Genomic DNA, 15,949 nt, shown 5'->3' with positions numbered 1-15,949 from the left:
GCAGTGACCTTCGCCATCCTTGCCCGCGATCCTCGCACGAGGAAAGAGGGGTCATGGGGGCTGTCGCTGTCGTCTCCATTGCTTCCTTCTTTGTCGCGCGAGAGCGACTCCAACGAGGGTCGATGGTGCCTGTGAAGGTGACGTTAGATTCGACATGACAGAGGGGAAGAGAGGCGGAGATAGAATTGGACGGAATTCACACACACAAACATATATATATCACCTTATTTATATTTTATAACGAGTATAATCCCTCCGCTTTAAGAAATCCCTTCTCATACGTAACACCGCACGCCCCCGTCACGTGATCTGGCGCTATCACCACGGGTGCCCTCGCCGGAACCGGTCGCTCCAGGGTTTGGTTGATGGCCCTCGAGGACGGTAGCGGGTTGACGGTGACGGGAGAAGGTTTTGGAGTCTCGGCACAGACGGTGGCGCCCATTGGTGCCCACCCGCCCGTGGCTGCTGTTGGGTTTCCAATGAGTCCCTCCGAGCACTAGAGTAACTGCTCCTCTCTTGTTCTTTTCTTGTGGTATGTAAGCATATGAAATTGGGTATAATTGGTTGGAACTGTTTGGCGACGATTTATTGGGTAACATATTTCAATAATTGCAGTTCAAATCCGAATATTGGCTTGCAATCATGTAAATATCATGACCTTGTTATGAAGTTTTGCATTTGGAAACACTGGAACACAAAACTGTTAAGATTTCACTTTCCTGGAATCACTAACATGAGAACTTTTCAACCCAAGAGACATAGTTTCGGGCAATTTGTAGAAGAAAGCAATTTTCACAGATACGCTTGTCTCTGTTTGTTGAATGTTGGAAGCATTTTTGTTACTGCTAAAACTCTTACCTTTGCAAGCTCCAAGAAGGATTTGAAGTGGTATGGTACTGATTAGTATTTAAAAAAGGCTTTATGTAGATTTTATGGTTTAATCCTGTTTGTTAAACGTTTGGCCAATTTAACTTTTGTTAGTCTCTGAAGTTTCAGCAATGTCAGACTGGTTGTAAATTAATTTGGTGGTTTGGACTGGAATTGAACAGTTTCTATTCTAATTGATCACTTCAAGGTTGATTTTATTCGTAGGCGAGATGTTCACTCTGAAGTCTCCTTGGGCATGTATGAAATAAAAAAGGTGATGCTTATAATATGTGTAAGAGACCCATAGTTGTTGTAGTTAGAAGAGATGAGACTGGTAGTAATAGTGGCATGACCAGAGGTAGAGAGATGTCTAAGGAGACTTTTCTAGAAATTATAATTAAAAAATTTTAACACTCTAAATTTAACTTAGAATGTTGTATGTGAAGAGTTCAATGGTGACAAAAGATTCATGTTTCCAGCACCATATAACTGGTAGACTATGACCTGTTATTGTTGTTCTTATGAGGAACAAGACTAAGCATTCTATTGATGTCCAGTCTTTAAGACGTTTCAATGTTTTGAATGTTGCAATTTCTTTGATGGAGTATTATGATCCATTAACTATTTAATTTCTGAAGCCTCTTCTGAAAAATAAAGAACATGTTTTTTCGATAGGTTGTAGAATGTAGACAAGTACTTAAAAGAACACCAACTACTTGTACAACTTATTATTTTTTTTTTTTACATTTTGTATGATTTTGGTCCAAAATCACTGAGCTGATGGATATTAATATTCTCGAATGAGTATACTGTTAGTGTTGTATAAACATTTTTCTCTAGCTAAGTCTAATACTTCTAATATCTCTTAAAGTTCTTTCACACTGTTGTGACTGAATATCAAAAGTTTGATTGGAGATCGTTGATGCCCTTAAATGGGTGAATACATTGAAGCCCTTCTGATGCGGGACCTTATAGTATGTAGCTTTACAGCCCTTACCCCATGAGTCACATCCTGATCATCTAGGTTGTAAAGGAATAATCTTATCGTTGAATCTCAATGGGTTTGGGCTAAAATATACTGAAACATATACTTCAAATGATTGTCACAGTACTCTAGTCATGCTATGTAGTCTAAACACATATCTCATATGGCCTGGGGAAGCCATGACACACCTGCTGCTCTGGCACATAATAATGCCATATGACTACTTTGCTAGCCTGTCCAGGTTGAGCTCAACACATGGTAAAACAATTGAAAATTAATGAGGATTCTAGATTAGCATGGTTTTGATGTGGCTGTCTGTAGTCTCGTGTTCAAAATACCAAAGCAGGAAAGTTGGGTGCTGTTGGACAGAAATATACTCGTTCATATCAGAAGGTATTGCCAAAATTATGTATCAACACTTGCTGATGATACCTTGTGAATTTTTTTAGTAATAATTTTATGTTGATCTTTTATTACTAATAGCTTATGATGTTTATGAAAAAAAATGGACATCTGGACTAATTATGAGCCCCAGGATGCATGCACTGAGTGCTATCAAGAGGAATAGGAAACTCTATATGGGGAAACCAAGACAGAAATAGTCAAGAAATCTGATGGAATTAGTGAGGAAAGCTTTTCTAAAGCCAATCAAATTATATCATACTTAGTTTATAGTTTTTCCTTAAATTAAACTGTGTTCACGTTTTTATATAAGTGTGAATCATCAAGGAAAGGTTCTTTAAAGCAAAACAAATATATTCTGTGAATCACTCAGTTTATTCTTTATTCCTTTCAGGTCACCTTTCTATGAGAGTGAGAGAGAGAGAGTACTCTCTGTGAGGAATAATACATTGCCTTTGATGTGAATGCAATTTAGTAGGCAAACTCTCCATCCCAACTGGCCATGATAATCCATGACTCAGAAAGTAATTGCAAAAGGAATCCCATGTTTCCAGTTCTAGATGTGTGTCTTGTGAATCTTTTGGCAGTCCATTGAGAGGCCTAACTTTCCTCTATTACTTGAACAAAAATGTTATCCTCCAACACAATGCAACTGTCATATTAGTATACTTAAACCTTCTACCTCCTTTGTGTTCCCTTATAAGTACCTCCCAACCCTCCATAAGCTCTCCTCATCCCTGCAATCTTTCTGTTGCAACAACACTTAAGAAGAGCTTCCTTGCACACGATGAGGTCATTCCTTCTGATAATATTCTTGATGGCTTTAACCACTTCTCTTGCCGCAGCAGATACTCACAAAGGCGAGCAGGATCAGACGACTTCATTCTCCGACGAAGCTAGTCACATGCTGGGTCGGCACAGATGGAGAGGTTCCTTGTCGTGCAAGGAGCACCGAAACCTGTGCAAACTCCCAAGAAGTCCCGGCCCGACCTGCTGCGGGAACCTTTGCGTGGACCTGAAGACTGACTTGTTCAATTGTGGCCGCTGCGGGGTGCAGTGCAAGTTTGCCGAGGTTTGCTGCAAAGGTAAATGCCTGAATCCGTTTCACGACGATGAGAACTGCGGCGGGTGTGGCAAGAAGTGCAGCAAGGGAAGCCATTGCAGATATGGGATGTGCAGCTATGCGTAGAAGCCGGCTGATGAGTGTTGGGTTTGATCATTGAACTGTGTTGTTGCTGTTGCTTGTGGCTGAAGCCCTGGTTTAATAATGTTCACCACGTCCTTAGTTGTATTCATTGCGAAGATAAATATCAAGGAACATCTGCATTGTTGTGTCCATGAACAACATTAGTTTGCTCTCAGTGATAGAACATTGACCAGAAAGATCTGCAATCTTTGTTGTTAACAGAATATGTCTACAACAACAACAACAACATTCTCTTTTATGATTTGTTTCCAGAGCAAGAATAATGGCAACTGAGATCAATGATATTGAATTAGAACATGGTAAATGTGTTTGAAAATAGTGAAACTGACTGCAATTGCCCTTTACACTAATGTTGGTACATTGAAACTAGAAGAACAAAAATATTGTGATGCTAATCCTGTTACCATAATAAATTAAATTTAAATCACTCTCTAATTATTCTGAAAGATTTATTAAAAAAGATATTATCTAACTATAAGTGTGTTTGGTCATATTAACATTATTCGTTAATTTCTTTCCCTAATTAAAGTTTTGAACAAGCACAAAGCATAATTTCCATACCCTCCCTGGTGCCCACATTAAGGGCCGTCATAGATTCAATAAGAATTTACGAGAGGGACTTTGATGCGTGTAATTGAACTGTGGTTGACACCAGCTTTATTCATTGGAAATAGAACTGAAAATTCATTCTTTTAATATGAATGCCTAAGTCATCTTACACGATTGACGTGGTAATTCTGGGATCGGAATTAAGATTCACAATAAATAATGTATTTTATTAATATTTTTTGTTTTTATTTTACTCAATGTCATTATATTTCATGCTATTTCGTGCCTTTTATATTATATTTTATATTAAATTTTTATTTTTCTCTTAGTGTACCATCTTTTTTATATTGATATCATTCTCTACAGTTTACAATCGTTTTTTTTCTTTTATATATATATATATATATATATATATATATATATATATCTTTTTCTTTTTCTTTTTTTTGTAAGGAAATATTTTGATAATCAATTTCAACTCGTTAATTGGTTGTCATAAATGCACTAACATGTAAGATGAGGTTAAATCACTCTACGCATGGGCAATGATGTGGGGATAGTTATGACTTATCGGTTATCGTGACTAATAGTTTATAGGAGACCATTCGAATTGATCTTATCAGTCTCTATGAACAACAATCCATAGAAGATCGTTTAGGCTTGTCTTTCCTCTCCTTCTGTCGATCTTCGTGGACAATAATTCATAGGAGGTTATTCAAATTTGTCACCCTCGTGGACAAAAGGCCAAAAGAAAGACGTTACCAATCGTTACAAATGATTGTTTCCATGGTTAAAAATAAAATTCGACCCTCCATGCTAACTCACGATTGGATCTTTCTCCAAATAACTCATTTACATTATATGCTATTTAAAAACTTACTTGAGCGTTCGAGCAATTGGGTCAAGAAACTCTCTCCCACCAATATTGACATTTACGTAAGAACCTACTGAAGAATCGATTCTGGCACTCAATAATTCCCTCGAAAGATTATCTCGGAGTCATTTTGAATACCTTAGTGTCCCATCAACCGACTCGTAGGACTACTACATGAATTCCTATGATGTCTTTACGCATTCGGGTCTAGACCAAACCAAGGTGACTCATAATCTCGTGTCCTCTCCATCCGATAACTCTTTTTCGTCTCACTATCTATCTATAAGATTATGGTTTGTAAATTTTTATATTAATTATGATATTTTATATTTTTAAAAATATTATATTACGTATAATTTTGAATTGTAGGCTCCCACCAATTGAATTTCAATTATGCTTATGATATATAATTAAAATATTTCTAATGATACATAAGATTTTAAAGTGTTTTATACATTTTTACATAATATTAATCAAGGATACAGTTAAACCAGTGAGCCTATCAATCAGATCAGAGATCGACGATCCGAGACTCGATCTGATTGCTTTGGTCACATCGTCATTGTTACCATAGGAATGTTGGGCTCACCCAGCGTCCATCCAAAACTGCGGGTCCCACAGAGCTTTGCTCGCTGATTCGTGGGGCGGCTAAAAAGCATCTGCACCCTTGTTATATATTGGCGACGCCCACTTGTTGTCACTGTGCGGTCTCTTCCTTCCTCCCATCACTCGACTCGATTGTGATCCGCGGCCGAAAGGTCTCTTCTTCCCCCTGGAAGATGGCTCTGGCCACCGCTTTCCTCTCCTCCCACTCCCTCTCCGCTACCGCTCTTCGCCAATCTAGGGTTCTCGCGGTCGGTTTCCTCCACCCTCGCTTCATTCGCCACGAGACTGCCCGGTTCTCGCCGCTTTTCCATGGATCCTTCGTCTCCGTCGGCGGATTCCTCGGGACGATGCGCGGGTGAGCTCCGATTCGCTGCTATTGATTTTTGTTCTCTCACCAGTAGGTTGTTCTTGGGGCTGTCAGGATCGTGCTTCTTGTCGTTTCTGGTTTGATTTAGGATTCGTCTGATTTCGCGAGCATAATCTCTGGTGTGAAATGGTCACGGTGATTCTTGATGCGGACTATTATGATCCCTTTGTTAGTCTACCATGTAGAAGTGTAAGGTGTCTCTAGATGTTTGTTTTTTTGGTTTCTCATAGGAGGTTTAATCTGGGTGAGTTACTGAATTGTTGATAGATATTGTGTTGTTACTGATTGGTCAACTGATAGAATAATTCGGTTGCTTTGAATTGTTGGGATGCTTGATTTTTGTTATTCATTAGATGATTTGAGTCAATTCCTCGGTTCAGGTTTCGTTTGCTAGTTCCGTATTCTTGTAAAAATGTTTTATGAGACGACTGATTGATGCCTTGTCGTTTCTGGTTCGATTTAGGAGTCTTCTGATTTCTCGCGCATTATCTGTGGATTGAAATAATTGCAGTGGTTCTTGATACGGATTTTTCTTGAATATTCTAATTCCTTTGTCATTATACCATGTAGAATTGAATTTTATCTCGAGATGTTTGTTTTTGTTATAATCTGGTTGAATCACTGAATTGTTGATAGAGATTGTGTTGTCACTGGTTGGTCAGCTGGTAGAATTATTGGATTGCTCTAACTTGTTGGAATGCTTGATTTGATGTTGTTTCTGAGATGGTTTGAGTCAATTCCTTGATTCCGGTTTCATTTGCTGGTTCTGGTATTCTTGTAATAATGTTTTCTGAAACAACTAATTGAGGCCTTCGGTACTCAACAAGTTAATTTTCTTCCTATATATTTATTAATGCAAACTGATCCCATGGTCAATCATCACTTTTGATGAGAAGAGTATAATAACAATAACAAAACCGTAAGTCCCAACTACTTGAGGACATTAATAATTTGGCCCAATAAGTTCAGTAAGTCCGAACTTTTGACGAGAAGATTGCACATTAATAATGTGATAATGATTTTCTTTTGATTTCCTGATATCGTGAACGAAATCTGGAAGGCGGGAGCTCTGTGGCATGAAATGGTACTAAAGTCAATGTGCTTTATAGTTTAATGCCTTAAAAGTAAAGGTGTATGGGATCAGAACACTGCAACCAGTATGGGAAGAAGAGCCTTTAAATGCCAATATGGACTCTACTAGTTTCAGTTTTTTTGTTTACTTTATGTTATTGTAAATATGATAAATATACCTCCTGAGGTTTAATATATTTTTTGTTATTTCTCCATTGAGAGCTTGTATAAATTGGAAAGATAATTTTTAAGTGACATATTCTCTTGAATCACACTTTATATAAATGTTGTTCTCTTCCTTTATTCTTTTTAGAGGGTTTACAGAGGGATTTGGGGGCCAGGGGGTGCAACACAATTTTCCTTTTCCTTGTTTATGCTTCGTTCTCTACTGTGAGCCTTTCGGTTAAGGTACATATCCAATTACTGGCATCTGACGATCTCAAAGACCATCTATTTTAACTTTATGATGTAGGAATTGCCCTCAGACTTCTATCAATTCAGCTGATATGCTGGGATCTTCGTCAAGGGTATGTCATAAAATCTTCCTGTGTACTCCAGTTATTTTTTTATAAATATGCCCTTACTATGAGGAGCTGAAGAGTTGTATTAGCAAATAATCTTGTACCAACTGTAAGGGGCAATGTGTTATTTAATTGTTATTTCAAAATTTGTTTACTATAGGTAAGGTATAACTTCAACTGATTAAACTGAGCTTTTACTTATATCTGAAAGTAAACACAAAATCCAAGGTGGTGTAATGCTAGACAACTTAGATGACTTATAGCCCAACATATTTGGTACAATTTGTTAGATTGATTTGTCATGATTCTACTTGTATTTAGAGCAGTGCTTGTTCTTGTATCCCCTGAAATTTGAAATGATTTTGTTCGGAAACATGCATTAGTTGACTGATAAAAGAATTTATTGTAGATGACTTCTGGATGCTCTTTTTAAGTATTTAATTAGACTCTGAGAGGTTCAAATCTTGTACAGATGATATTCATATTGAACTTTGATGTCTTTCTACGATCTCATATGAAGTGTTTTCTTGTTCTATGTGTAAGGCATTTGACAGCAGTAGGTCTTGCTTGTTCTTTTTTGTCTAAACTTCTAATCTGTTTTTAAATAACTGTTTTTTAAGTATTTCTTACTTTTGCTCTTCTGATATGATTACGATCCATGACAGATGTCTGATCAAGAATCAGTGCCAATGCCAATAGTTTTGATAGATCAAGATTCAGATTCCGATGCAACAATTGTGCAACTTAGTTTTGGTGACCGTTTGGGAGCACTAGTGGACACGGTAAAGTCCTTTATCCTATTACCATATTCTAAAGGAATTTTACAAAGATTGGTATATATCTGCTTGAAAATGGTTTAACAAGTTATTTTCTCGGAGTATTTTCTGGCTACATGTAGAGAATGCTTTTATGGATTACTAAATAAATTAACATCACTCAAGGTTTTCAAATTTTGGTACCAGACCCATGCTGGTTGATGGTGTGATTAAAACAAGTCTGATCTGTGCCAATGCACCATCAAATGGTACATTGGTATGCACCTGTGGCACTGTGAAAGGCTAGTTTTGGTCAGTTGAAACCTTAAAGAAACCTATTTTGAGGGTTGTAAGAGAGAGGGGAAAGGTGAGAGAGAGCTAAACAACCTGTTTTAAGCTAGGCAAAGAGACATGCTGAACATTTGAGTTCTTTCTAGGCAAAAGGTTAATAGGATTGTTGTTAGAATTGAATTTGATTTGTTCGATTGAGGTCAATTAGTTTATTATTCTGTACTTTTGAAGATCTGTTATTTCTTTTCATTTTTGTTTGATGATTTGATTTATGTATATGGATTAATGAGGGCTTTTTGGTTGTTAATTTCATTGTAGGAAATTCTAATTTCAAATTTTCTTGCGTTGACGTAGATGCGGTCTCTTAAGGATTTGGGACTGGATGTGACAAAAGGAACTGTGACAACTGAGGATTCTGTTGTGAAGACAAAATTTTTCATTATGCGGGCGTGAGTACTTTAATTTCTGTCCTTATTGAAGTCACTAGTTTCATTATGCCTTTGTTCCAAATTATTCTACATAAAGAATGGGAGGTGTACTGTATCCATTTAGAAACTTCTTGCATGACTTTAAAATAATCTCTTTTGAGTGTACCCATTTTTTATATTTCTATTGTTAGTCTCTTGAAACTTCTTGATTTGAATTGTATTGGACATCTTAGCTGGATTTTATGCCATTATTCTGTCTTTTTTTATCTTTCTTTCTATGGACCAATGTTACACATGCATAACATACTATGGTACTATATATGTCAAATGTTATTGTTCATCCTTTGCCAATGATGTGATGTAACCCTATGGGTTTAGGGTTACTTTAAATTAAAGAAAAGAGCTTTATGAGACAAAATAATAATATAATTTAGGTCTTCAACTGGAATTTTACAAGCATTTTTTAGGGAACAGAATGCTGGAATTAAAAGAAACCAAAGTCGAATGATCTTCGACTAAAACTGATGATGTGTGTTGATAACATATGATGCGGTTACACTAAAAATCCAAGAAATCAACAGCAAGCAAAGGACAGAGATGGAATATGCAGTTAGGAGAAGAGAGCAAGAGAAGAGATCATAAGAGATGAAAAACAGAAGTTTCACCAGAGAGCCAGTGAGAGAACAAGCCGACAATATTTTGTTCCTTTTTCAAAACTAGAGTTCACATGACTCAAAACTCATATATAAATGTATCTTATTTAATCTCTGAGCAAAAGAGGTAGTAAAGGAAAGAGAAAGAAGAAGAGGCATTGAAGAAGAGTTTTGTCAGTGTAATGGCTCTCCCATGCACCTCAAAAGAGCTGAATGTTTATCCTCTTTTCCCATCTCTTTCATTTGGATGAATACCTCACAATGGGCCCACTGCTTCAGTGATAATGCAGTGTATCGCTCAAGGTAAGTGCCACTTAAGATATCTTACTGAACCTTAACTGACTTAAATATTTTAATTTAGCGATACCTCATTTGAACTCGTTAAACTCCAAGTAATACATGGAAAACAAAAAACAAAAAACAATTGAGTCTTAAATTGAAATGATGGCTCTCAACTCAAATCTCATGACCGACTAAAATTCAGTTGCTCCCTAGTCCTTACCAAAGACTTGTGTGGTCCATGCCATCTACAAGCATCATATGCTGAATCTAGGTTCACACAACCAACTACTGTTTTGGTTTCTAGTGTATATCTTGCAAACTTGGGAGCTTAGTATATTGATTACTAAGATTGGTTGCTGAGGGAGTAAAAATATGCCATGCTAAAAAATTTGTTTAGTGTATGAATATTATTCATTTGTGCAAATATAAACTTTCTAGTATATGCATCATGAATAACAAAAACCACTGGTAAATGTTTTACACATCTGCTAGATTAGAATAAAAAATTCATGCATGTCTATATGCACTATTCTATCTTGAAAAGAATATTCTTAATGTTAATTATAGCATTGAACAAGCTTCATGTGCTATTAACTGGATCTAATAGTAGCTTCAATTAACTTTTCAGGGGGCGGAAGGTTGAGGATCCAGCTATGCTAGAAAAGATTCGCCTTTCCATCATCAACAATCTTTTGAAGTATCATCCTGTGTGTAACTACTTAGCTTGCTTAATTTTAGATGGTCTATTTGTTTTATTCTTTTAATTAAGTGTCTCTTTAATAGGAATCGAGTGAAAGGCTGGCAATGGGTGAAGTTTTTGGAGTCAAACCCCCAGAGAAAAAGGTATATAGTCTGATGTTTTTTGGTTGAAACTATCTAACCAAGCTATTATTAGAAAATGCTATTGTTTTTTGTCTTTTGTGCTCTCATGTTAAGTGGCCAGATTTCTTTTTTGTAAGTTTGTCCATCGATAAGCATTGATAAAGAGGTAATGTGTCAAAAAAAAATCTAAAAACGTAAGTGGTAAATTTTTCTTGAGAGCTGTAATCATTGCACGAGGTATAGGGAGGATTAACATATAGTCTTACCTATAAACATAGAGAGAGTGTTTCCATCACTTAAACCCTATTTCCTCAGGTTGCAACCTTACCGTCGTACCAAGACTCCCCAGCTCATAGGAAATTTCTTTACTTGAACTAAATGATGGAATTTAGAAAAGTGATAATAATACAATGCCTTTTAAGAGTGGATTGGAAAAAAGGAGTTTGGGACTTGGATTTGTTGGATTGCCAAGGCTACCGAATGGACGGTTTGAGATGTATATAATATTAGATGCATAATGGATGAAGCAACAAGTACTTGTTAATGATACAGAAATAAAGATGGAGGTTTTTTTTCAAAAAATATTTAATAAGCATTCCGTAGATAACTTTCAATACAATCAATTTTAATTAATTATAAATCTTGAAATAGTAGACTTGTCCATAAAAATTAAGTTGATGAGTTAAAGAAGCTTTTCTGCACAGTTTGCTATATAAATTGATTTTGTAATGGTATATCCAATCCATGCTGGTATAGTGGAAATCCATATTGGCATAGTGGAAATCCATATTGGTACAGTGGAACATGGATGCAATATTGATTGATTTCTTCATCTTATTGTCAGGAAATCACTTGGAATTATATGAAGTTGATGTAACTAAATTGGAGTAGGCCAATGTTGGCCAATTCTAACGAAGTTGATCGCCTCAAAAGAAGAAAAAGTAAATTGAAGGGACGAGTGGGGTAATGAGAAAACCAAGATACTGGAAAGAGAAAAATGGATCCTGCAGCTATGGTTATGAATGATAGAAGAGCTATTCACTCTAACAATTAAATTTCTAATGTTATCTTTATCACAATGTTTGCCATCTGCAGTTAATAGGGAAAAGAATTATTTGAGAGAAGAAAGAAGATGATGGGGAGTAAGCTGTAAGTTTTTAAAGAAAGCAGGGATGCGTTCACAAATTAAGGAGAATTCATGAGATTTGGAATTTTTCTGATTACTGTTTGTGTTCTCTTCAAATAAATTACTGTTCATGTACTCTTCAAATAAAGTATTCTATTTTTCTAAAGTTACAAATTTGCACTACCTTACACTTCACCTATACGGTTATAAGAGGTATTATGGCCCACATTAAGGTCTATCGCCATCATCAGAGCTATAGGTGGATAAATTCTGAGTATTTTGTATGATAAATATTTAATGGTTATTTTCTACAGTAATATCTTACTATTGTCTAACTATTATTCATTTTAATAAATATATCATAGTTATTTAATGAATTAATTTCCATTTTAACATTGCCATCTTTCATATAATTTTTATCATTTATATTAGGGAATCATATCCTTTTAAGTTAGATATTTAATAACACTTGAAAGTAAGAGAAATTTTATCATGTTTTATAAATTTCATGTTCATAAAATTTATTTTATAGTTTTCTAATGTTTTGCCTTTTATGATTTATTTTACTTTTTATTAATTTTTCGATAGATCTGGCCCAACTAATTCTTTGACACCAGTTTTCTAACTGAACCTAATCCTGATACTTGTCTGACTAACTATGCTTTGAAGATGAAAATAGGTATGAGTTAGGACTTGAAAGAATCACTATCAAGTTTTGAGAGAATTCAGGAGACAATGATATTTAACAAAAATTTGAACCCTAAAAAATGTTCTCTAAAATAAGACCAGTCATTTTGATCTGAGGGAGATGGTCAAAGATGCTATTATTGCAGAGAAAACTAAGCTAATGATACATAGGAAAGAATTGTCGAAGGAAAGATAGGATATAGTTTTATGAGTTTAGTCTGATGCTTTTAAGACCAACTAGATGTTATTTATTCACAAAGATAATGGAGAAATATAGAGAGGAAAAAATATTTGCATATGGTTTTGAGTGACTTAAAGAAGCATATGATTTAGTTCCACAATATTCATAAGGTGTGTTTTAGAAAAGAGCGTTTGGAATTTATATTGAAGTAAGAAAATTGTGTATAACAAACTTGTGTTGTTGTTGACATGGAGGGATGATTTACTATCCCTATCCAGGGTAGACTTTCGTGGTATGCATTGTTTGCTAATGATATTGTTGTGATTGATGAGAGTATATCTGGTTCTTGTGGATTCTCATATTTTAATATAAGTTCTCTCTTGTTAGTTACTCACAATTTTTTTATAAATAAAATGTGAATTTTGACGCCTTTTATATTCCGGTTGATTATTTATTATGTAAACATTTATTTTGTTTGTTGCTTTTTACATCTTTTTGTTTGTGTTGCTTTTAAATACCATTAATGTTACAGATGTGAGGATTCATAGATTTTAGTTATGTTTTTTAGTCATTTTACTTTGTTCAAAATAGTCACAATCAAGAAATACAATTTTGGTTACCGAGTCCATACCAATCAATGGTTGGACTGTTATAGGTCTGATATGTGCTAGCATACTGACATACCCAAAGGGGGAAGGGTGGAGAAGGAGAAGCAGTAGAGAAGAGAAAAAGAGGAGGAAAAGGAGGAGGCAGAAAAGAAGAGGATGGGAGGAGGAGGATGATGAGGAGAGAAGTATCTGACAGAAGGTGACGCATGCAGTGCTGGTTGCATAGGAATGAACAAGCATCAAGAGTGATACCCACTAAAGTACTTGACACATGGCATGCATGGTAGCACTAGTTTGGCATGAGCAAGGTGCTGCACACTGCTTGTGTCATGGAATAAAGTCCTTGTCCTATATGAGGATCTGATACTTGTTTTTCAGACTTGAAAAATAGTTATTCAAATTCAGATGGTCTTGTGGTCATTCATGCTTTCCAAAATGAGTTACTAAATCTTTGATTTCTTAATCAACAGCTAGATATTGATGTTGCCACACAGGTATTTCTGCAAGATGATGGACCAAAGAGAAGGTAAGTTATTTCATCTTTAGCTATTTTCCCTTTATTTGAGGTCAGTATGTTATGCTGATGCTTTTCAGTTTTACTTTTTGTTTGTTTGGCAATGAACTGAATACATACAATAATCAATTATACATTATGTTTTATGGAATTTAGATGTCTTAGCAGTGGTCTCAAGGCATTGATGTGTGTGTGCGTGTGCGCGCGCGCAAAAATATGCTTCCTAGTGTAGACATTTAAATTATATTTAAGATAATGGCACTTCTATGTCAGTTAATCCTTGTTATTAATTGGCATAACTCGATCGGGAACAACGTCTTTCTTATTCTGTATTGCGTTAGCAAATGGCTACATCCTGTTACAAGATTTGCTGTTTGTCCTTTCTACACTCGAGGATTCTCTTGTGCCTTTAGGGTGTTACATATGTTTCATTGCTATTTGCAAATTAATAATAAAACTTGATGTGCTTTTATTTCATTATTTGCTCTTGTTCTTTTGAGTAATAGTCTTATTATATTATTAGGAATTTCAAGAATTATCTTCGAACTCCAACTGAACATTTTATCTTCCAGCTTGCTCTACATTGAGACTGCTGATCGACCAGGACTACTCTTGGAGATCATCAAGATCATAACAGACATCAATATAGACGTGGAGTCGGCAGAGATTGACACTGAGGTCTCTTTCTCATCCTGCACCCAAGGAAAATAAGAATAAAGAACAAGAGTGAAACTTATATTTGTGTTATCTTACAGGGCCTAGTAGCGAAGGATATGTTTCATGTAAGCTACAGAGGTGCTGCATTGAACAGTTCATTGTCACAGGTAAAATTCATTTTACAGTAGTTATTCTTCAATGACTAAATATATGGGGTCTGGAGCCATTTGCTATTTGGCATGTCTGGAGTAGCCAAAAAAGGGCCATGGTTCAAACTGTATTAACGCAAAATAATTATTTAGTGTTGAACTTATTTTTCAGAATGCTAGACACTTGCATTCTTATTTTCCGAGGGAACCAGATACACGCTGGAATACTATACATGCCTTGTTTTGTAGGTTGATGAGTCGGAGGTGTCACTCTAGTTAACGAGGTTAAATGTGCTTGCAGGTGTTGACCAACTGTTTACGATACTACCTCCGCAGGCCTGAAACAGACGAGGAAAGCTATTGATGGCCCTATTCCGAAGCATTGCAGGGCCAAGAATTGATGCAGGATTTTGTTTCATTGTTGCGTGAAACTCATTTTCTGCAGTTACAGCCCCACGAGGCTCTGCTGTCATATTCGGTCAAAACTTGTGTACATGAACTATTATAATGTCTGATATGTCTTGTCCACTGCCTAAATTCTGCAAGGGTGGTTCATTATAAATTATTTTCTCGAACTGTTAATTTTAATGCCTTTATCTGCAATATCTTCATAATGCCACACAGGTTCGTCCGAAACGAAACGCTGGTATCAGTTTTTGCCGTCCGCTACCAACAAGTCAAACTCAGGTTTCTTTCTGTCTAATATGTCAGAATAGTGCTATTAAATTTAAAAGCTTTAGCTGCAATTTCTTCATAATCTCTTTTTTCTTTTCCCCAAAACTTTTTCGCTATTGTCTGTTGCTCGTCTGGTTTGGACATTTCTTGACGCTTTCTCACCTTTTCTTTACCATTTTCTGTATGATACCAGGTTTCAAATATGTTTCCAAATGTGCCAATATGCCTATGGGGTCGGTCAACATTATGCCAATCGTGCTGCCAAGAAATTGGATACTGCCATGTAAGAAGCCTTCTCTGGCCTTTTCTGAAATGTTTTATACCGCATACAAAAATAGCTTTGCATTGAACATATCTGGTACATTTATACGTAGGATGTTGACTTCAGATGGCCTTCAATGGCCATCGCACCATTTGGGCAATTTTTCTACGTATTCGTATGAAGTATTAGTACTCTACACTATGATGTGTGATGTTTAAGGTGTCAAATGAAACAAAAACATCCAAACCAAGTGGCATCATTTTTTGTCCTGTTGTGTCATTTCGAGGGACGATGACCCCTCTTTTTTAGGGGTCTGCTTCCATGTTTTAGCAGAGCTTGCACTGTTCCAAAGCTTGTGTTGTTGATCTCTAGGATCTTTGTGGTTCTATTCGATGCGCTTGCCGCCTGCA

The 15,949-nt window shown here is 36.0% G+C and overlaps 1 protein-coding gene and 1 long non-coding RNA gene across 2 annotated transcripts; both read left to right on the top strand.

Annotated features, from left to right (window-relative positions):
* The first annotated feature begins 269 nt into the window (after positions 1 to 269).
* LOC135620112 (uncharacterized) lies at positions 270 to 3,687 on the top strand. Its single transcript, XR_010489632.1, has 2 exons — positions 270 to 501; positions 2,649 to 3,687. It is a non-coding gene; the product is annotated as an uncharacterized LOC135620112 (long non-coding RNA).
* Positions 3,688 to 5,579: 1,892 nt separating this feature from the next.
* Positions 5,580 to 15,190, top strand: LOC103995924 (ACT domain-containing protein ACR12). The gene is made up of 10 exons (XM_009416670.3): positions 5,580 to 5,845; positions 7,401 to 7,455; positions 8,115 to 8,231; positions 8,850 to 8,944; positions 10,487 to 10,565; positions 10,642 to 10,701; positions 13,753 to 13,808; positions 14,369 to 14,474; positions 14,552 to 14,620; positions 14,904 to 15,190. Exons 1-10 carry the CDS (start codon positions 5,664 to 5,666, stop codon positions 14,964 to 14,966), a joined length of 882 nt encoding a protein of 293 aa, XP_009414945.1. The 5' UTR covers positions 5,580 to 5,663; the 3' UTR covers positions 14,967 to 15,190.
* Positions 15,191 to 15,949: the final 759 nt, after the last annotated feature.

Source organism: Musa acuminata, chromosome BXJ2-8, assembly GCF_036884655.1.
Source record: "Musa acuminata AAA Group cultivar baxijiao chromosome BXJ2-8, Cavendish_Baxijiao_AAA, whole genome shotgun sequence".
Taxonomy (NCBI): domain Eukaryota; kingdom Viridiplantae; phylum Streptophyta; class Magnoliopsida; order Zingiberales; family Musaceae; genus Musa; species Musa acuminata.
Note: the sequence above shows the minus strand (reverse complement) of the source record. Positions and strands in the feature narration are given on the sequence as shown.

Excerpts from the sequence above, each read along its gene's own strand:
- LOC103995924 (XM_009416670.3), top strand. The coding sequence starts at position 5,664 with ATGGCTCTGGCCACCGCTTTCCTCTCCTCCCACTCCCTCTCCGCTACC. Across the intron at positions 13,809-14,368 it reads GATGATGGACCAAAGAGAAG|CTTGCTCTACATTGAGACTG; the intron begins GTAAGTTATTTC and ends TTTATCTTCCAG. Across the intron at positions 14,475-14,551 it reads CGGCAGAGATTGACACTGAG|GGCCTAGTAGCGAAGGATAT; the intron begins GTCTCTTTCTCA and ends GTTATCTTACAG.